Raw genomic sequence first — 24,374 nt, forward strand, 5'->3', positions numbered from 1 at the left:
ACTAGAGATGAGGAAATAAAGTCAGACCCTGATCCAGTGGCCAGTTCATTATTCCTTGACCAATGGATGCGAGCTCTGCGAAAGCAATGTATTTTTTTGCATCCCTGTTCTTCTCTTTATTAGCTGGCCTCGTGTGACATCATATGTGCGTCAGGCCACAACGATGATGTCATTCAAGTCCAGCTAATCAAAAGAGGATCTGGGGTGCCTTCATGTAGTAAGCATTTTGCAGGGCTCTCATCTATCGGCCATGGAATACTGACCCGGTTGATGGACCATGGTCCTATGAATCGATTCGCTCATCTCTAGTACCAACCAAAAATGGTCCATAGAAAGACTACTGGTGAATTGGACTCGAGGACATGGCTACATAAAGCTTATTCAATAAAGAGTGAACGTTCAACACAATAGTTTGATACTTTTCAAGTGGATGTTGGTTTGACATGTACCACCTACCTAAATTCTTCAACACTAGCTAGATTTTGCATAGTAAGGGTAGGCTGTTTTCCAGTCATAAGGTTTTATAGTTTTTTAGGATGAAGGTAGACACAAGTTAATAGAGTTCAACCTATAACCTAACATGTTGGGGAGGAAGGTGTGAAAGACAAAATTCTCTTTTTGGGTTGAATTGTCATATATAATTCAATAATCTATGAAAAATTGTTATCCCCACCTTAAAGGCCCAAAGTCTTCCTCAACCTTAACCTGGAGATAAACCTACTGCTCTGACTGTATAAATATACAGATGATGCAATGTATGTAGTACCCAACTGAGATGTATGATTAGTTCTTGGATGGAAAGGAATGGTAGAAGATAACAGATGAGTTTACGGCCTCCAGCTGATTGCCCTTGGACAGCAGACTCGTTAGAAACCCGAAGTGTGATTAATTGTTTAGCAAAAGGTTCATGGAGGGAAAAGGTTGTAGGTAATATGGTCGCAGACAGATCCATGGGAGACAGAGTCGTACTCCAAACATTCAGAGATAGTCTCCGGCAGCTATCGAGACCACATGTGAGAGCATAAAGCCTCAGGACCTTGTGATGTAGGGCCAGAACCACTGGTCCAGTTCCAGCAAAAGTACACGACTGTGTGGAGAGACAATGGGATGTTTCACAGCGGCCAAACACTGAGCGTCTGTTAACCCCATACCACGTCCAGATCTCTTGGAAACTTACTAGACAGCAGAGCGCTCAGGTCTACGCATCCTTCAGCTTTTATTAAAACCAGCTTATTTTGTACATTATCTAGCACGTGCTGCCCATAATTAAAAACATATTTCATAATGTAATCCAGAAATTAATTTATGATCATTAAAAACAGTTTTATATCCCAGTAAACTCCCGCTTGACCTCGGAGAAATTGTGAAAAATATCCAAAGAATTTGCTCCTCGATCAGCTATAAAACCCTTATGACCAAGCCGCCCAAATTCGAGATATGGTAGATGGAATAGATCCTGAAGATTGTTTGGGGGGTCTGAAAGGTCTAACATAAAGATCCTGGGTCCCAGTGAAAAATCTGTTACAGGGACCCCCAACTATCTCACTTCTCATTAAACTGGTTTTCTCGTATAGGGTTGTGGGACCTTCGGAGATCCACCAAGCTCCAGTTATGAAGACTGTATATATAACATTATATTTCTTCCTTGACTTTACCTTTCGATTTTTTGGTGTTTTAACTTTACTTGTGCACAAAGTACCCATTGTTGATCACCAGATCTCCTTTCTCTCACTCTTCATTTCTTCTACGATATGTAGAATAGTCTCCAGTTCATGCCAAGAGTCAGAACGCCTGCATCTCTTCTAACGAGGTCCTTTTCTATAGCAATTCCAGAGAGTTGGTCTGGCATGGAAAACCAGTTCTCAGCATACATCCAGGGCACTGATCCATTCCAATGAACTGCTCCAAACCCCAAATAAAAAATCAAGACAAATTTCATGAAAATATGAGATGGAGTCCAGCATGTGCTAATGAAAGACGTGTGTGGTCCCAATATGGACTGTTATGTGAACAATTGCACACGTTAATGATATCCTCATTTGAGGTACTCGTAGATATAGACAAAAGATAAATTGGAGGCGGCTTTCACAAGAACCTCATATGTAAAATGAAATTGCCTACCTTAGGACGGGCTCATACCGCCATCCTAAAACTCATGCGGGCATGTCGATAGCGGTCAATGCAGAACCTGCTGTCACACAGTGTTTGGCTCCAAACTGCTGGCTATCTCTTGGATAACATGTTGTGGAAGACCTATCACAGTTACTCCCTGTCTTTTTAAGATGGTAGAGCATGTCTTCCCATGCCGACTATAGCTTTTGCTAAACCAGGCTATGTACTGTTGTGTTCTCAGTTGCTGTTGATTTATTGTGTGCTGCTTGATGTGCTGTGGAAATCCTATCGTCATCTGGTTATTTCCTCCCTGCTCTTTATTTCCTCCTTATCACATATTGTCTTATATCTCCGTCCATGCTAGCTGTGTGATAGAGTTTTGGTTCTGCTGTTTGTCTATATCTGTGGATTCAACCACTCCTGTCCCTGTCCTTCGTTGGAGTGGGGGTATAAGTTCAGGGCTTGCCAGGAGCAGGGCATCTTCACCATCAGAGGTATTTCTGGGATTAAGAACAGTCTAGGAGCCCGGTTCACTGTTATCCCTGTATACTCCATGACCGTTGCCCATTATTGACATGCATAAATTGGGCATGCTGTGAATTTTTTCACATAGATCATCAATCCTTGTGAAACGTTATTTGGCACAAGCAAACTGGCTATTATTGGATCACTGTGCTATCCGTTGAGCACTTAGACCTAAAATACAGCTGCACTCTGCGTGAGGCAACCCAACTACTCCATTATCCTGAATTTTGGTATATCTCACATGGCTGAAGAGGCGAACAAAAAAATATAGATGGTCAGTTAAACACTCGCATCATTAACAAACACCAGACCCTTCCCTCCAATATATAAGAATGGAACTGAGGGGTCATATGCTGTGGGTACTGAATGCCAAGTGGGAGCCAAGAAGCCAGCCATGGCGAGAGTATTTAGGTATAAGGCCAGGTGAAACAACAAAATCTGAGCTATGACAGTGTAATATCCTACAGATGATATCAGTTTAGTAAGAAATGTCTCTTTAAAGGGGATCTGTCATTTATAATAAATATCTAATTTTTGTGGCTGGTGTAAATGTCGCTGTTCTCCTGAATCCAGCGATGTTTTTCTTTTGTTTCTGCGCCTCTCCATTCCTGAGATATACCCACTTCTTCCCTGTAACTGAATCTAGTCTTTTCACCAAGAGGGCGTAGTGCTCAACTTGAGGGCCACGCCTAATTGGCTATGGAGGAAAAATTTACATACAGGTAAAGGAGCATCATATCTCAGGAACGGAGAGGCGCAGGAGGAAAAGAAAAACATCGCCGGATTCAGGAGAACAGCGGCATTTACACTGGGTAAAAATAATTACTTATTTATAGCAATGACATCTCTTTTTGTATACCTCTCTTGATGAAGCTCAGCCAACACATGGAGACCATCACCTAAGGAGTGTTCATCCTTAGAGATATTTCTCTATATCTTATTTATATCACTCCGGAAGGGAATTTTTTTCTGGAACAACTTCTATGAACATGTGGACGCCTGATCTCAGATCTAATATTCAGTACATTTTAGGATTTAGGTCAGAATAACCCGTGGACTTATCTCTACTTCCTGGCTGTGAACCATGTGTTACATCTGTGTCCTCACCTACCACAGAGCTCCAAGAATATATTTTTAGAAATTTCCAAATATACACCCGTTAACAAAAATTGACAGCTGTAACATAGAATCGAGCTCCCCTTATACAGTTTTCTGCAGAATATAAGACCAGAAAATGGCTCATTGTTCTGATAAATCACGATCGCACTCAGGATTCAGAATGATGAACATGATCAAATTCGGAAAAGAATTTTCCACTCCGCACCTTCCAATTTTAAGAAAATAAGTTACTCATAGGGTGTCCTTCCTGATGGGACCCCCAGTGATCATCCGTAATTGATAGAGGGACCTCGCAACAATTGTTTTGTTTTCCTGCAGTGCCTCCACAGGAGAATTTAGGTATTACATGGTGCCTTTGGAAATAACATTACTATTTTTCTTAATTGCAGAGCCCGGGATGTGATGGCATATTAGGATCAAACAGCACTTTGGACACGTGCGGAGTATGTGGTGGAGATGGCTCCACATGCAAGTTCATCACGGGGACATTCAAGGACACTAATATTCCTATTGGCTACCACAAAATTCTAGAAATTCCAAAAGGAGCTACTCAGATCAGTGTCCGAGAACTTACCTGGAGCCCAAACTACCTAGGTAAGTGTAGCGCCGGAGTCCCTGCAGGGACGCCAACTTACTCACCGCCCCAGTTGGGTCCTGTTCTCCCCTGCTGTCGCACAGCCTTCAACGTGCTCTCCTGCCTTCCTCCCCTCCTGAGCCCTGTACATGCCGCACAGGGTTCCAGGGAGTGTACTTAAGATGTGCAAGTGCATACCAGCCCTCCTCTTAAAGGGCCGGCATGCTATTTCCTAGAAAGTGTGTATTTAAGGTACCCCCCCATTAGGGGAGGTGCCTGTGCAACAACTTGAGTTAGTGTCCTTTCTGTCTAGCTAGTTGTCAGGTCCCATTATCCTTGTGTATGTCACCCTGTACTTGCCTTTCTATACCCGTCTGTCCCTGCCATGCCCGTCATATCTTTCTGTACCCACTTGCCTGTCTTCCTCAGTCACCCCGCCTGTACCTGTTTATACCTGGGTCCATCACCTGTCCTGGGGATCAGCTGTCACAGTCCCGGTCACTGCCCTGGGAGTGGTACCTGGTGTACGTGTCGCACCCAGGGATATGGGGTACTCGGTTCCGGGCAGTGTACGTCTGGGGAATGTCACGGTGGTGGCCGTTACACAGTTGTATCCCCTGCCCTTTTTTTAATTAGGATATTTACAGGGGATTGGTGAGTAAAGTCTATTTGTGACACCACTTGCGGTGTTGCGGCTATATGTAGGGAGCCGCCGCTGCAAAGTGTCCCTACTGGGGTTGATGATATTAGCAGCTAGTATGGTAGTCCCTCTGCAAGTAGGGTATTACCCCAGCGGGTGTATGATGCGGTGGGCATCGGAAGAAGGAGTCCAAACAGGTATTCAGTGCAACTGGTTTACTCACTGCTGAGATGTTAACTGGTTGCCCGAGGCCAGCTGGCTTCACCTCCAGGTCCCTGTCATCCCAGTGCCAGTCTGGTTCTCTGGTACCTTCTTCCCCTGCACCTGTCTCTGGTAAGTGGGTCCCCGTGGTATGGAACACTGGAGGTCCCCGTTCTGTAGTTTGTCCACTTCTGTCCGCCTAACAGTAGCGTGAACCCTGTGGGGATGGAGTCTCTGGTCCTGTCCCCAGTTCTCCCTTTGCTACTGAGTTTTCGGATTCTTTAGGGTTAGCAAGGCCCTTGATGGTCCCCTTTGCTGTGCAGGTGTTAACAGGTCGGCTTGAAGCTCTTTCCTGTCCTAGGGTCCTGTACCCCGTTGGTGCGTAGTTCCGGAAGTACTCCACTGTACTCCACCGGCAACCACTTCTCCTGGGTACCAGGTCACCATAAACCCAAGTCAGGAAGTCACACCTTTACACTTCTACAGTGACTACTCAACTCTCCTCTCCACTGTCACTGCAGCTCAGACTTAGACTGACTACTCTCCACAGTCTGCCCCTTCCACCAGGTCAACTAGTGGACTGGAGTGGCTCCACCTCGAGGCGGCCATCCATGGTCCCACCCTAACTGGGTACCATTGTATGGGGGATTTGTTGGGGAAAACCTCGATTACCTGGGTTTTTGGTGTTACCGGCACTGGGGTGCTGGGTTCCTAAAGGGGTAGGCCCCGCATCCTGGTGGGGATGCAGAACCTTGTAGCACCCTGATGGGTTCAGGGGCGTTACATATGCCTTGCAGTGGGTGCTTAGTTAAGCCCCTCCCACTAAGGGGTAAGCCCGGGTCCCCCCTGTGGTCCAGTGGGTCCACTAATCCCGTTTGCTGCCCCTATATCGGCCGCGAGCGTTACAGTGGAGGAAGAAAGAGGGTATCCTTTCACTTCCTAGTTAAGGATACTGCCATGTTTCTGAACTTTTCCAATAATAGCGTTAGGTCTGGTTTCCAAAAACCACTCGATTGTACACAGTACTGCATATCTTAGGGGTCTGGTTTTCTGGAGGAATAGTTCATGGCTTAACATGGTCAGTATAAAGCAGATCATAACAGATTGAGGCACTTGGAAGATGAATGAAGGATTTAGTAGAGTGGAAACTTGGCTCTATTTGGGAACTGGGGTGGAAATTCAGACACATGGAAAACTTGGTAGATTACATAAAAGAAGGCCAAGTAATTAAAACATGGATTTTAAGAGGCGCAAGGAAGTGGAATGGATTTTGTAGAATGGAAGGGATTAGGAAGGGGAAGGATGTAAAAGCTTAATATTGGCCATTGGTAATTACGAGGAGGAAATGCACATTTCATATCATTCCAGCTTGCAAACTATGGTTAGATGAAGTTTTTGAATAATCAATAGAATTCGAAAAATGACAAAACTCAAGGGTCTTCTTGACATGTGACTATCTTCTAAATCTGTTATAGCTTTAAGAAATCGATCTGGAAAATCCATTATTAATGGCAACTGGGCAGTAGACCCTCCTGGAAAATACGAAGCCGGAAGCACTGTGTTTACCTATACCCAACCAGGACGTGAGGAACAAGAAGGAGAATCGTTCAGTGCCCCAGGACCAACCTCTGAAGCTCTTGACGTCTATGTGAGTATGAACGCATCAAAATATATTCTTGACATGTCATATTTCTTTCAAACCGTATGTCCTTCATTACTAGTGTAATTTTCTGCTACAGAGTAGGCTCAGAGTTTGAAAGACTGTTGGGTAACATGGGGAGTTACAAACCACATGTGAAGCTTATGCCAAAAAATGGATCAATTTCCCCCTCCCACCCTATTTTAGATAACTTCAATGCACCAGAGAAAATGGTTCACAAGTGGAATTTTTTTGGAGAGCCAAGAGAAACCATGAGCGTAAAACATATCGCGGCACGGACTTGGGGGAAAATCCAGCATGGGGTAAAACATACAATAGACAGGGGTTTTACCAAGACAAACAAAGGGTACTCCGAGGACACATTAACAACAGTTGATGCTAGTGAGAGGGAAGATGGATACCTCCTCCATTTACCTGCTGCGGTACCCTGGACTCCTAGCCAGGACCTATACAGGTTCCTCACCTGTCGCTGAGCAGGAACCTAAAGCCTTGAGAGACCCTGCCATAAGCCCTGGCTAGTGAGTGAGGAAGGTAAGGATCACTAATCTTACCGCTGCACTTAAACAACACACGAAAGGAAGGTAAGAAAGGCAGGGGAGAAAACAACAGACAGACTCCAATAACTAAGCTGCATTCGGGCACCAGTACTGCAGCCTACACCACTACAAACAGCAAGGACTCCAGCAGCTCCTTCCACCTCCAGGCCCAGAATCCAAATGGCAAAGAGAATAACCAGCTCCATCTGCTGGAAGCAGAGGGTATATAAAGGGACTGGGAGTGGTCCCAAACCAGAAACATCTGAGCAGGAGACAGAAGCTGCTGGCAAGGAAATCTACACATTAACCCTTGCCACACCCAAAGAAAGAAAACATGTTTAATATGTAGAGTTTCAGGTGATAATGAGAGACTCTAGTCCTGATCCTGTCAATAGTCTCAATATGTAGAGAGCAAAAAACAGAAGAACCATGGAGTAATAAATAGTGCAAAAATAGTGACAATTTTTATTCAAATATATGGGGGTGAACAAAACACAAGGAAAAGGATGAATACAAATGGCCATATAAATACAATAAAATACATAGAATGGGGGGAGTATAAGAATAGAAAATAGCAACAGGGGCAGCGGCAGCAGCATATATAGAAATGATCACAGAATATCAGTGCATATACCTGAATAGCTGTTGTTATAAACAAAACACCACCATGACGGCATGCAATAATCATAAAGTGCTGAGTGCTTAAGGGGATTCAGTGCAAAAAATAGCAGCATGCAAAATTTATAAAGTGCCAAATGCAAACATACAATGGTCATGCTGCTAAAAAGCACGATGCATATACAGAATCCACTGTGTTTCCTGCCATCAGCATAGTGCCCTGTTAAACAATGCACAGAAAGCTGCTTGCAAAAGATGCTGGTAACAAAGCAAAGCCAATTCCCCAGGTAGGGAGACCCCCCAAAAAGGAAAACCCCCTATAACCTCCAACGTACGTTTCGCCAGGTAAATACTGCCACTGTGGGCACTGCTTCATCAGGGAGGAAGCAGTGCCCACAGTGGCAGTATTTACCTGGCGAAACGTACGTTGGAGGTTATAGGGGGTTTTCCTTTTTGGGGGGTCTCCCTACCTGGGGAATTGGCTTTGCTTTGTTACCAGCATCTTTTGCAAGCAGCTTTCTGTGCATTGTTTAACAGGGCACTATGCTGATGGCAGGAAACACAGTGGATTCTGTATATGCATCGTGCTTTTTAGCAGCATGACCATTGTATGTTTGCATTTGGCACTTTATAAATTTTGCATGCTGCTATTTTTTGCACTGAATCCCCTTAAGCACTCAGCACTTTATGATTATTGCATGCCGTCATGGTGGTGTTTTGTTTATAACAACAGCTATTCAGGTATATGCACTGATATTCTGTGATCATTTCTATATATGCTGCTGCCGCTGCCCCTGTTGCTATTTTCTATTCTTATACTCCCCCCATTCTATGTATTTTATTGTATTTATATGGCCATTTGTATTCATCCTTTTCCTTGTGTTTTGTTCACCCCCATATATTTGAATAAAAATTGTCACTATTTTTGCACTATTTATTACTCCATGGTTCTTCTGTTTTTTGGTGTTATATAGGAGTATGTGCTAGGTACATGTCTTGCCCTACTAAGGGCAATTGTGCCTTATTATTTCTGTGATAGATGATGGTTGTGAGGTACAGTTTTCTCATCAATATGTAGAGAGACAGCCGTAACAAGTGAACTTTTAATATGCTTGGACCCACATTCTGTTTTTGCAAATGGGTTTTCTATTTTGGTCAACCGATAGATCATGCCATTAGGGACATTTAAGATTTCTGAGTGTCTTGCTAAAACATCTCCATAGATAAACAGATTTTTTAAATGAGTGATGGTTAACTCTGGGTATATTGATGATCATGTCAACCAAAAATGATTGGTGTGGGCCATGTAATAATTTTGAAGAATAGCAGCCAAATCTTTCAATATAGGTTGGCCAACCAATTGTCTAGAAAACCTTACATGCAGTGGAGTCTGTGATGGGACGCTCAACTGCTATGTTCATTAGGCTTAGAGGCACAAGTTTTTGGTAGCATGGCCTCGTTATTGGCAACGGTCTTCTTTGGAGACATGGGATAGAGTTACTAAAAGTAACAGTGTGTGACTCAGGATTCCTGGGTTTCTTACAGAATTCATTATTATCTTTTCTTTCAATCATTGTGGTAAGAAACTCATATTCATGTCTAAATTGCCCAAAATTCCCAGGCTGTTAAGCAATTTGATCTTTTTACAACTACTACCTGGCTCACTCGGAATATATCTTCAGGACTCGTGTGCCAAATGAGGTCTAATCAAAACCTTCTATGTTAGATGATTTACAACTGATGTGATTGCACTAGTTCTGGACCCTATGCCAAGATTGAGGTTTCCTCATGTACGATGAAAGAGAAGGGCTTCCTGGGGTGGGTAAAAATCAAAAGAAATGCTGACAGACTCCCGAAAGAACAAAAATGTATGAAAAGGTTTCAGATTTTGAAGAACTTAAGGACCCCATAGGTGGTCATGGCAAAAAGAACAGAGAAAGCCGGAGACAAGGCCATATAGATGAGTCCAGGTCTTTGGTTGGGACCAAATTCTTTATTACTGGGTGGGCTTTGATGTGCATTTGTTGAAATTCTGTCCTTGTGCTGACCTTGGAACCACAACATGGAAAGTTTTGGTTTATAATGTCGCCAATCTGAATAGATATCTTCATCGTTGAGATTCCCGCCACCTTCTCCCTCTCTGTCTGTGGAAGTATCCCAAGAACTTCTGTAATGTACTGCCAAAGTTACTCTCCGAGGTGGCCATTTCTCTAGGGTGCTGTTTTGGATAAGTCCCCATGCGCTTCCCTCGTGCTAAACAGGCAAAGTTATCTCTGCTTATAGCATCGGAGAAGGCACAAGTTGGGATGACATCTCAGCCATGCCGCCAGTCAGATATGTCAATCTTCAGGAGTGCACCGCTCCCCCGGCAAGTGGGAAGCGGGAGGCAGAGGAGCGGTGCGCTCCAGAAGATAAGAACTAGACACAATCAATTTAATACAGTGATATTTTATTTTAATTTCCAAATAAACCAGAAAGATTGATAATCTGGAAAACAGGTGAGTTTTCTATAGTTTTCCATGACGATCTGATAATTTAGAATATTTGGTAAGCCATAGATGTTGGGGTTAAAATAAAAAAGAAAAGAAAGAATTTAATTTATTACTGGCACAGATGCCTCCTGTTATAAATTTTATATTTATCTTTCCATATTTTAAAAGAAATCTTGTAGAAAGAACGGAAATGTTTCCTGGAGCCCTGACTTCCAAGCTCGGTTTTATTTGGAAGCCACAAAATATGGAACACAATTTTCTTAAATTTCCTGTTTAAAGAGGAAAGAAAACACAGTCCATTTATTTCTACAGTGGTGCGTTATATAGAGATTTTAATTGAATGGTATATAATTCACATGGGATTAAGCAATCATTGAGGAACCGTCCCCAAAATAGTAAATATATACACTGACTATATATTGTATATGTTCCCAAAGATAACAGAAAGCATGTTCCATATTATTCATAGGATACTTTTTAATTGGTGAATAATTAATAATTAAACCCCTATAAAGAGTACCTGTCACTTGCCATTAATTTGGAATTGCTTTGCCTGCGTTAATTTATGAAATATATATATATATATATATATATATATATATATATATATATACTGTATATACTGTATATACAGTATATATATATATACACCCTAATTTCAGATCAGTCAGAGATTCAAAATATTAGATAATCGTGCTAATTCCTATTTAAAGGGGATAGGTCACTTGTCATTAACATGTTTTTTTTCTTACCTAGTGTAAAAGCCACTTTTCTCCTGAATCTGGCAGTGCCTTTCTTTTGTTCCTGCGCTTCTCTAATCGTGAAATAATGACTCACATTCTCTGCCTATAAATCTAATATTTTTAGTGGGTGGGGTCTTTAACTCTTCTCTGTGGGTGTTTCCATGAAGACCACGCCCCTTGGATAACAAGCCTTTTATGAAATGAACAGGAGGCAATATCTAAGGAATGGAGAGGCGTAGGAACAAAAGAAAAACAACGTCAGATTCAGGAGAACAGTTGCTTGTACTCTAGGTAAGAAAAAAAACATTTTAATGGCAATTGACCTATCCCTTTTAAATAGACATTAGCAAAATTACCTAATATTCTATTTACACAAGGTAAAAAAAAATTACATATTTATGGCAATCCACATGTCCCCTTTAATTATTTATTCCTATGATTATCTATTACTCTTGATTATTAGATAGTCCAAAATTATCAAAAATGCTTTTTAAGAGACCAAATCATCTTGAACGAACAGGACCTGTAAGATCCTGATTTTGTAATATTCCAAACGATCAACAGATCATAGCAAAATCTACACTTAGAGTACAGAAACAAAAGGAGGGGAAATAAAATATTATCCACAAAATCCACTACTAATACAAAGTAATAATCAAAATAATTTCCCAATAACAATACAGATTTTCCCATTACTGAGATAGAAGATTACAGTTGGTGCTCGTAAACGTCTATGGAGGAGGGAGGAGCTAGAAGCCGACACAAACATTGGGCTACAAGTTCTCCTGAAATGACAGCTACACTTACATTTTAAATGTAACTGTACTTTTAGGAGAACTTGCAGCAGAATCTCTGTGTTTACTTCTAGCTCCTCCCCCTCCATAGAACCTTATAAGCACTAATTATTAGAAATGGCAATAATAATAATGACAAAATTGGTTTTCACTGAATACAGAGTTTTACCGAGTGAAGAAAGCAAATTTCTCTGACAAAATATATTACATTTCTTATTTTCACATGTACTATTGATTTATGAAAAAAACATTAAAATGCACCTATTCTTGTGGGCTGGCTGCCCCCAAATGGTACAAAATTATTTTTAAAACCCATTTTCATTTAATGGCAAGGGGGACTGATCATTTTTGGCCACAGGGTCAGGACATTGATAAAAAATTGTCATATCCTTGCGGTCCAGTAATGGGGCCAGTAATGAGGCCATGGAAGGTTTATCCAAACACTAAAAAATCTCCAACATATAACAAAAGCAATCAGCAAGAATGGAATCTGAGGACGGATTTTCAGCAGGAGATATGATATGGTGGATGCTGGACGGTGAGATCATGGCTGTGCTGGGATTGTAATTATCTGGACACCGCAGGCCGAGGCCTTTGCTTTTCTTTGCTGACCTGTGCCCTAGTTGGGACACAATCAGGCCCCATTGCTTGTATAAGGCAATATAATGAGTCACATCCTTTTGTTGACTGATGACCTAATATTTTAGAAAGCCAAATGCTCAGGATTCAGAGGAACAGTCTCTGCAAAGATTTTCTGGTTTCTTAAAGGGCATCTTCAATTTTAATTTGGATTGATCCAGTAAATTTAACGTTAAAAAATAAAGCAACTTCACGAATTGTCTTCATTAAAACAATCGTGCTGTTTTGTGAATGAAGCTCCTATGCAGACTTGTGTCTCCATGGCGACAGACTACAAGCAAACCCTGTGTGTAGTCAGCTCCTGCAGCAATGCTCTCTGAACCCTCTTCTGCTGTTTTTGGTTAGGGAAAAGAGAGCGTTGAGGAAGTGGAGTAACTGGTAGGGGACAGGTAGAGAGTGACAGACCCCACACTACACATGGAGGACAGGTAGAGAGTGACAGACCCCACACTACACATGGAGGACAGGTAGAGAGTGACAGACCCCACACTACACATGGAGGACAGGTAGAGAGTGACAGACCCCACACTACACATGGAGGACAGGGAGAGAGTGACAGACCCCGCACTACACATGGAGGACAGGTAGAGAGTGACAGACCCCCACACTACACATGGAGGACAGGTAGAGAGTGACAGACCCCACACTACACATGGAGGACAGGCAGAGAGTGACAGACCCCACACTACACATGGAGGACAGGTAGAGAGTGACAGACCCCACTCTACACATGGAGGACAGGTAGAGAGTGACAGACCCCACACTACACATGGAGGACAGGTAGAGAGTGACAGACCCCACACTACACATGGAGGACAGGTAGAGAGTGACAGACCCCACACTACACATGGAGGACAGGTAGAGAGTGACAGACCCCACACTACACATGGAGGACAGGCAGAGAGTGACAGACCCCACACTACACATGGAGGGCAGGTAGAGAGTGACAGACCTTGGACAACACATGCAGGACAGGTAGAGAGTGACAGACCCCACACTACACATAGAGGACAGGTAGAGAGTGACAGACCCCACACTACACATGGAGGACAGGTAGAGAGTGACAGACCCCACACTACACATCGAGGCCAGGTAGAGAGTGACAGACCCCACACTACACATGGAGGACAAGTAGAGAGTGACAGACTCCACACTACACATGGAGGATAGGTAGAGAGTGACAGACCCCACACTACACATGGAGGACAGGTAGAGAGTGACAGACCCCACACTACACATAGAGGACAGGTAGAGAGTGACAGACCCCACACTACACATGGAGGACAGGTAGAGAGTGACAGACCCCACACTACACGTGGAGGACAGGTAGAGAGTGACAGACCCCACACTACACATGGAGGACAGGTAGAGAGTGACAGACCCCACACTACACGTGGAAGACAGGTAGAGACTAACAGACCCCACACTACACATGGAGGACAGGTAGAGAGTGACAGATGTACCGCCTCGCGGCCTCGGCTGCGACCGCCGAGCCGGTCGGGTCCGGACTCGTGTGTATCGGTGGCTCGAGCGCCCCCGGACCCGGGGGTCACGTCGCTCTGGAAGGGTGTAGCGGGGGTGCACACAGGGGTTGTGGGGTGGTTGTTTTGGGAAAGTTCATGACGCCACCCATGGGTTGTGATGGTGGACACCACCGCTGCAGTAAAGGTACAGGGAATCCCGGGAGCGGTGTAGGGGAGCAGCTAGGTGTTCACCCCTCCGTGGGTAGGGGATGTTGGTCCCGGGGCCCGGTAGTGAAGGCCGGGGTTCAGGGGCAGTGTTGCGGTGCAGCGCGGTGCGGTGCCTGATGGCACTGGTGTACTCACGATTAAACCAGAGTCACTGGTAACAGGGTAACGAACGGGGCCTGCAGCCAGCTGCAGTTTCTCCAGATCGGTTGGTAATGTCCGCCTTTCTCCTGCACCTGTATGTGATCTTGGCTACCATGCCTGGGCACTGGTAGCCGGCTCCCCGACATGTATGTGTCGTAGAAGCCCGTTTGCCCGTAGACGCTGGCCCTTGGATCTCTGGCCTCTGGCGGTGGCTACTATCCGGACGGGTTGGGCTGTTGCCTTCAATCGGGACTTAGGTGGGAATGAACCCCTGAGGTCCAGACCGCAATCAGTTGATTTGACTATGGTGGTGGCTTATAGCCTAGTCGGGGCCTGAGTACCCTGCCTGGTGCTCCGGTATCCAGTTAGCTCCCCAGTTCAGTTCCGGCGGGCCCGTACCCTGTCCCGGTCCCTTACGGTTCCGCTGGTCGTATTCCCGGTCTCTTGCAGGCGGCCACTACCGTCTGCCTGCCTGACTGATCTGGGGTCCTAGGCTTCAACCCAGGCCCCACACAGAACTGAGCTCCTCTCTCTCCAAACTCCAAACTTGAACTTACTTTTCTCAACTACTTGTGTTTTCCTTCCTCAGGCCGGCAGACTCCTCGGAGGGCGTGTCTTTCTGCCTGACTCCGCCCATCTGTTGTGCCTGTCTGACTCTGAAGAAGGCAATCAGGTCTTTTGGTTGACTGTTGGTACCTTACTGGGGTGGGGTGTATGTGGTGAGTGTAACGACCTGTGACCCCTGGGGTGTCCAGGGTGTCACACAGACCCCGGACAACACATGGAGGACAGGTAGAGAGTGACAGATCCCACACTACACAAGGAGGAGAGGCAGAGACTGACAGACCCTGCACTACACATGGAGGACAGGTAGAGAGTGACAGACCTCACACTACACATGGAGGATAGGCAGAGAATGACAGACCCCACACTACACATGGAGGACAGGTAGAGAGTGATAGACCCCGCACTACACATGGAGGACAGGTAGAGAGTGACAGACCCCGCACTACACATGGAGGACAGGTAGAGAGTGACAGACCCCGCACTACACATGGAGGACAGGTAGAGAGTGACAGACCCCGCACTACACATGGAGGACAGGTAGAGAGTGACAGACCCCACACTACACATGGAGGACAGGTAGAGAGTGACAGACCCCACACTACACATGTAGGACAGGCAGAGAGTGACAGACCCCACACTACACATGGAGGACAGGAAGAGAGTGACAGACCCCGCACTACACATGGAGGACAGGCAGAGAGTGACAGACCCCACACTACACATGGAGGACAGGTAGAGAATGACAGACCGCACACTACACGTGGAGGACAGGTAGAGAGTGACAGACCCCACACTACACATGGAGGACAGGTAGAGAGTGACAGACCCCACACTACACATGGAGGACAGGTAGAGAGTGACAGACCCCACACTACACATGGAAGAGAGGTAGAGAGTGACAGCCCCCATACTACACATGGAGGACAGGTAGAGAGTGACAGACTCCACACTACACATGGAGGACAGGTAGAGAGTGACAGACCCCACACTACACATGGAGGACAGGTAGAGAGTGACAGATCCCGCACTACACATGGAGGACAGGTAGAGAGTGACAGACCCCACACTACACATGGAGGACAGGTAGAGAGTGACAGACCCCACACTACACATGGAGGACAGGCAGAGAGTGACAGACCCCACAGTACACATGGAGGACAGGTAGAGAGTGACAGACCCCGCACTACACATGGAGGACAGGCAGAGAGTGACATACCCCACACTACACATGGATGACAGGTAGATAGTGACAGACCTCACACTACACATGGAGGACAGGTAGAGAGTGACAGACCCCACACTACACATGGAGGACAGGTAGAGAGTGACAGACCCCACACTACACATGGAGGACAGGCAGAGAGTGACAGCCCCCACACTACACATGGAGGACAGGTAGAGAGTGACAGACCCCACACTACACATGGAGGACAGGTAGAGAGTGACAGACCCCACACTACACATGGAGGACAGGCAGAGAGTGACAGCCCCCACACTACACATGGAGGACAGGTAGAGAGTGACAGACCCCACACTACACATGGAGGACAGGTAGAGAGTGACAGACCCCACACTACACATGGAGGACAGGAAGAGAGTGACAGACTCCACACTACACATGGAGGACAGGTAGAGAGTGACAGACCCCACACTACACATGGAGGACAGGTAGAGAGTGACAGACCCCACACTACACATGGAGGACAGGTAGAGAGTGACAGACCCCACACTACACATGGAGGACAGGTAGAGAGTGACAGACCCCACACTACACATGGAGGACAGGTAGAGAGAGACAGACCCCACACTACACAAGGAGGACAGGTAGAGAGTGACAGACCCCACACTACACATGGAGGACAGGTAGATAGTGACAGACCCCACACACACATGGAGGACAGGTAGAGAGTGACAGACCCCACACTACACATGGAGGACAGGTAGAGAGTGACAGACCCCACACTACACATGGAGGACAGGTAGAGAGTGACAGACCCCACACCACACATGGAGGACAGGTAGAGAGTGACAGACCCCACACTACACATGAAGAACAGGTAGAGAGTGACAGACCCCACACTACACATGGAAAGGAAGTAGAGAGTGACAGACCCCACACTACACAAGGAAAGGAAGTAGAGAGTGACAGATCCCACACTACACATGGAAAGGAAGTAGAGAGTGACAGACCCCACACTATAAACTCTGACATACTGCAAACTCAAAGGAACAAGCAGTGAGAGACTCATGAGAAAAGCAAGAGCAGGAAGGTAGCAAGAAAAAGACAACAAGAGTTAACTCCACAACTGCACACAGCAACAAGTACAAGTAGACCAGTTAGTCTAAATAACAATACTTCAAAAGACCAGCTTAGATAAAGTATAGCTGACATAGAAGGAAGGCTTTAGCAAGCATATATAGGAGGGGAGCAGATGTGATTGGCTCCCCCACAACATGTGATAAAAGGAGACTCACAAACAGACCAGCAGAGATTAACTCTTGCTACCCTGCCTATGAACTACCACTCTCTTGGTCGGCGCCCAAATCTGCCTTTGCTGATCACAGACATCAGAGAGGTTTTTAGGCGGCGTGTCAGAATAGTAGTCTGGACAGATCCTGACTACGCTATGACAGTTGGCGATGTTTGTAAAAGCCTCCGTGTGACATTCTGGTGCCACTGAAAAGTCTCTATCATGGGTCTTTAATCGTATTTCTCTTTTCTTAAGGGCCAAAGAGGACATTTTAGGGCTTCCTAAATTCCATATCACCTCTGGTCTGGGACCTAAACAGGGGGGATTCTAGTTTGTAATGGGATATTTAGCCGGGGGGCTGTATACAAGATGGCTCCAGTCTTTGATTTCTACTAGTATACTAAACATATTCATTTTTGTATGGTACTTTTCATGTGCAACCCACAATTTTCCAGGCATGAACTAGGAGGATAAGGATGACCAGTCTATAGTTTTGAGTAGTAAAATGCTGCAGTGTAAAGCATTGTGGACTGAAAACAAGTGCTTTAACAGAACAAGCTGCCCCATATGGGGCTGATATATAGCGTATTACACAGCAATTTAGACAATGAATGTCACATCATGCAGTCCTGTGTAATCATATATGCAGTCCTATGCAACAGTAGTCTCTGATACTGAATATCTTAATGGTGTACACGTTCTCCCGCTGTATTGTGTATAGAAGCTGCAGCGCCACCTAGTGCCAAACACCTCTTACTGCAGCGGTAAAGAAACTACAATTCCTAACATGCTCAATAGCCTGAAGGCTTTGGAGTCCTGTTTGCTTGATAGTCCCACATATCTCAGCACTGTAGGTAAATAGATCCATCTTGTAATCGAGGACCTAATTTTTCCCCCACTTCTATTACAGATGATATTTCAGCAAGATAATCCTGGGGTCTCATTCCAGTATTTTGTCTCTTCACCCCTTGGCTCCGATAATCCCAGTCATGTCTCCCATGTCCCATCGCCGGAATATGGTAAGAACCCCCTTTTTTTAGAGATCTACCATATAGGGGTCTAAAACAAAGATGTCAGACTCAAATACACAGAGGGCCAAAGTTACAAACTTAGACAAAGTCGTGTGCTGGCCTAGTTGCAGACCATACAAAACCCTCTGTACAAAATATTAGGACCCACATAGCCCTCCATACAGAATAATGTGCCCCACATAGCCCTCCATACAGAATAATGGACCCCACATAGCCCTCCATACAGAATAATGTGCCCCACATAGCCCTCCATACAGAATAATGGACCCCACATAGCCCTCCATACAGAATAATGGCCCCACATAGCCCTCCATACAGAATAATGGGCTCCACATAGCCCTCCATACAGAATAATGACCCCACATAGCCCTCCATACAGAATAATGACCCCACATAGCCCTCCATACAGAATAATGACCCCACATAGCCCTCCATACAGAATAATGACCCCACATAGCCCTCCATACAGAATAATAACCCCACATAGCCCTCCATACAAAATAATGACCCCACATAGCCCTCCATACAGAATAATGACCCCACATAGCTCTCCATACAGAATAATAACCCCACATAGCCCTCCATACAGAATAATGACCCCACATAGCCCTCCATACAGAATAATGACCCCACATAGCCCTCCATACAGAATAATAACCCCACATAGCCCTCCATACAAAATAATGACCCCACATAGCCCTCCATACAGAATAATGACCCCACATAACCCTCCATACAGAATAATGGGCTCCACATAGCCCTCCTTACAGAATAATGGGCCCCACATAGCCCTCCATACAGAATAATGACCCCACATAGCCCTCCATACAGAATAATAACCCCACATAGCCCTCCATACAGAATAATGACCCCACATAGCCCTCCATACAGAATAATGACCCCACATAGCCCTCCATACAGAATAATAACCCCACATAGCCCTCCATACAAAATAATGACCCCACATAGCCCTCCATACAGAATAATGACCCCACATAACCCTCCATACAGAATAATGGGCTCCACATAGCCCTCCTTACAGAATAATGGGCCCCACATAGCCCTCCATACAGAATAATGGCCCCACATAGTCCTCCATACAGAATAATGGACCCCACATAGCCCTCCATACAGAATAATGGGCCCCACATAGCCCTCCATACAGAATAATGACCCCACATAGCCCTCCATACAGAATAATGACCCCACATAGCCCGCCATACAGAATAATGACCCCACATAGCCCTCCATACAGAATAATGACCCCACATAGCCCTCCATACAGAATAATAACCCCACATAGCCCTCCATACAGAATAATGACCCCACATAGCCCTCCATACAGAATAATGACCCCACATAACCCTCCATACAGAATAATGCACCCCACATAGCCCTCCATACAGAATAATGGGCCCCACATAGCCCTCCATACAGAATAATGGCCCCACATAGTCCTCCATACAGAATAATGGACCCCACATAGCCCTCCATACAGAATAATGGGCCCCACATAGCCCTCCATACAGAATAATGGGCCCCACATAGCCCTCCATACAGAATAATGGGCCCCATATAGTCCTCCATACAGAATAATGGGCTCCACATAGCCCTCCATACAGAATAATGTGCCTCACATAGCCCCCCATACAGAATAATGGGCCCCACATAGCCCTCCATACAGAATAATGGGCACCACATAGCCCTCCATACAGAATAATGCACCCCACATAGCCCTCCATACAAAATAATGGACCCCACATAGCCCTCCATACAGAATAATGTGCCCCACATAGCCCCCCATACAGAATAATGGGCCCCACATAGCCCTCCATACAGAATAATGGGCACCACATAGCCCTCCATACAGAATAATGCACCCCACATAGCCCTCCATACAAAATAATGGACCCCACATAGCCCTCCATACAGAATAATGGGCCCCTCATTGTCCTCCATACAGAATAATGGACCCCACATAGCCCTCCATACAGAATAATGGACCCCACATAGCCCTCCATACAGAATAATGGATCCCACATAGCCCTCCATAAAGAATTATGGACCCCACATAGCCCTCCTTACAGAATAATGGACCCCACATAGCCCTCCATACAGAATAATGGACCCCACATAGCCCTCCATACAGAATAATGGGCCCCTCATTGTCCTCCATACAGAATAATGGACCCCACATAGCCCTCCATACAGAATAATGGACCCCACATAGTCCTCCATACAGAATAATGGGCCCCACATAGCCCTCCATACAGAATAATGGACCCCACATAGCCCTCCATACAGAATAATGGACCCCACATAGCCCACCATACAGAATAATGGTTCCCACATAGCCCTCCATACAGAATAATGGACCCCACATAGCCCTCCATACAGAATAATGGGCCCCACATAGTCCTCCATATAGAATAATGGGCCCCACATTGTCCTCCATACAGAATAATGGGCCCCACATAGTCCTCCATACAGAATAATGTGCCTCACATAGCCCTCCATACAGAATAATGAGCCCCACATAGTCCTCCATACACAATAATGGGCCCCACATAGTCCTCCATATAGAATAATGGGCCCCACATAGTCCTCCATACAGAATAATGTGCCTCACATAGCCCGCCATACAGAATAATGAGCCCCACATATCCCTCCATACAGAATAATAGACCCCACATAGCCCTCCATACAGAATAATGGGCACCACATAGCCCTCCATACAGAATAATGGGCCCCACATAGTCCTCCATACAGAATAATGGGCCCCACATAGTCCTCCATACAGAATAATGTGCCTCACATAGCCCTCCATACAGAATAATGGACCCCACATAGTCCTCCATACAGAAAAATGGACCCCACATAGCCCTCCATACAGAATAATGACCCCACATAACCCTCCATACAGAATAATGGACCTCACATAGCCCTCCATACAGAATAATGAACTCCACATAGTCCTCCATACAGAATAATGGGCCCCACATAGCCCTCCATACAGAATAATGGGCCCCACATAGCCCTCCATACAGAATAATGGACGCCACATAGTCCTCCATACAGAATAATGGACCCCACATAGCCCTCCATACAGAATAATGGACCCCACATAGCCCTCCATACATAATAATGGACCCCACATAGCCCTCCATACAGAATAATGGGCTCCACATAGCCCTCCATACAGAATAATGGACCCCACATAGTCCTCCATACAGAATAATGGACCCCACACAGTCCTCCATACAGAATAATGGACCCCACATAGCCCTCCATACAGAATAATGGCCCCACATAGCCCTCCATACAGAATAATGGGCCCCACATAGCCCTCCATACAGAATAATGTGCCCCACATAGCCCTCCATACAGAATAATGGGCCCCACATAGCCCTCCATACAGAATAATGGGCCCCACATAACCCTCCATACAGAATAATGGGCCCCACATAGCCCTCCATACAGAATAATGGGCCCCGCATAGTCCTCCATACAGAATAATGGACCCCACATAGCCCTCCATACAGAATAATGGGCCACACATAGTCCTCCATACAGAATAATGGGCCCCGCATAGTCCTCCATACAGAATAATGGACCCCACATAGCCCTCCATACAGAATAATGGGCCCCACATAGCCCTCCATACAGAGTAATGGGCCCACATAGCCCTCCATACAGAATAATGGACCCCGCATAGCCCTCCATACAGAATAATGGGCCACACATAGTCCTCCATACAGAATAATGGGCCCCACATAGCCCTCCATACAGAATAATGGGCCCCACATAGCCCTCCATACAGAGTAATGGGCCCACATAGCCCTCCATACAGAATAATGGACCCCACATAGCCCTCCATACAGAATAATGGACCCCACTTAGTCCTCCATACAGAATAATGGACCCCACATAGCCCTCCATACAGAATAATGCACCCCACATAGCCCTCCATACAGAATAATGAGCCCCACATAGCCCTCCATACAGAATAATGGCCCCACATAGCCCTCCATACAGAATAATGGGCCCACATAGCCCTCCATACAGAATAATGGGCCCCACATAGCCCTCCAGACAGAATAATGGGCCCCACATAGCCCTCCATACAGACTAATGTGCTCCACATAGCCCTCCATACAGAATAATGCACCCCACATAGTCCTCCATACAGAATAATGGACCCCACATAGTCCTCCATACAGAATAATGGACCCCACATAGTCCTCCATACAGAATAATGGGCCCCACATAGCCCTCCATACAGTATAATGGCCCCACATAGCCCTCCATACAGAATAATGGGCCCCACATAGCCCTCCATACAGAATAATGACCCCACATAGCCCTCCATACAGAATAATGGGCCCCACATAGCCCTCCATACAGAATAATGACCCCACATAGCCCTCCATACAGAATAATGAGCCCCACATAGCCCTCCATACAGAATAATGTGCCCCACATAGCCCTCCATACAGAATAATGGACCCCACATAGCCCTCCATACAGAATAATGGGCCCCACATAGCCCTCCATACAGAATAATGGACCCCACATAGCCCTCCATACAGAATAATGGGCCCCACATAGCCCTCCATACAGAATAATGGACCCCACATAGCCCTCCATACAGAATAATGGACCCCACATAGCCCTCCATACAGAATAATGGGCCCCACATAGCCCTCCATACAGAATAATGGACCCCACATAGCCCTCCATACAGAATAATGGACCCCACATAGCCCTCCATACAGAATAATGGGCCCCACATAGCCCTCCATACAGAATAATGGCCCCACATAGCCCTCCATACAGAATAATGGACGCCACATAGTCCTCCATACAGAATAATGAGCCCCACATAGCCCTCCATGTAGAATAATGGGCCCCACATAGCCCTCCATACAGAATAATGGACCCCACATAGTCCTCCATACAGAATAATGAGCCCCACATAGTCTCTTCACATAGGAATTGAGCAGGGTCTCTAGTGCCACCTACTGGAAGTAGCAATCTTAGCAATATTGATCCTTTAAAGAGGCCACGGTCCGTAGTTCACTAATATCGGCACATCTGTTGAGGAAATTTTGGACTGGTGGTCCTTTTTTTTTCCTTTTGAGTCTGGCAGTAGCTCACATGTAGAGCAATCTCAGAGCACTTCTGTGTATGGAGCTTCAGTGTGTATACGATCATCCGGCAGCTATTTATTGTGTGTAAGGCCCCTTCCAGCTAAATCAGTATATTCTTCACTTGTGGGTAGCTGTTTCAGGGTTCATCATCCAATAGGTGGCACTAGAGACTGTTATTTCCTCTTTTTCATCATGAAAAGCCAAAAATGGCGGTGTACCCGCTAACATCCTTCACACGTGGACCTCACCACCGGGTTTCATCCAGGTTCTAACTTTTATATTCTCTCTGTAGGGTCTCTGAGGTCAATGGCTTCTAGCGATTCCATTCCACAGACCAACGTACGAAATCACCCAGTGGAGGAACGTATCCGAGTGGTCCCACCGCCCCAAGCAAGGCCACCACCTCCACCTCGGCCAGCCGGAACTTTGCAACGCAACATCCGCATCCCTCCCCTTTCGGCTCCTCCTGTTCACTATTGGCCAGAGCAACCTCAGTTTTTCTGGAGACGTATTGGAAACACGCCATGTTCTGTCACCTGTGGGAAAGGTGAGTGGATCTGCCATTCTCGGTAATAACTGTTACACATTGAGCTCCATAAATCCGCCCAATGCTGAAACTAACGATGGGTGATCAATGTGGATGTCACCCATCGGGACCTCCAGTCATCTG

The 24,374-nt window shown here is 45.7% G+C and overlaps 1 protein-coding gene across 1 annotated transcript in view; it reads left to right on the forward strand.

Annotated features, from left to right (window-relative positions):
* Window positions 1–24,374, forward strand: part of ADAMTSL4 (ADAMTS like 4) — a 189,411-nt gene that overhangs the window by 149,368 nt on the left and 15,669 nt on the right. Inside the window, exons 7-10 of the mRNA XM_075330945.1 lie at window positions 4,146–4,350; window positions 6,647–6,819; window positions 18,434–18,542; window positions 23,997–24,251. Coding sequence (XP_075187060.1) covers window positions 4,146–4,350; window positions 6,647–6,819; window positions 18,434–18,542; window positions 23,997–24,251 — 742 coding nt within the window. The remainder of the gene's footprint in view (window positions 1–4,145; window positions 4,351–6,646; window positions 6,820–18,433; window positions 18,543–23,996; window positions 24,252–24,374) is intronic.

Source organism: Anomaloglossus baeobatrachus, chromosome 12 (genome assembly GCF_048569485.1).
Source record: "Anomaloglossus baeobatrachus isolate aAnoBae1 chromosome 12, aAnoBae1.hap1, whole genome shotgun sequence".
In the NCBI taxonomy this organism is placed as follows: Eukaryota; Metazoa; Chordata; class Amphibia; order Anura; family Aromobatidae; genus Anomaloglossus; species Anomaloglossus baeobatrachus.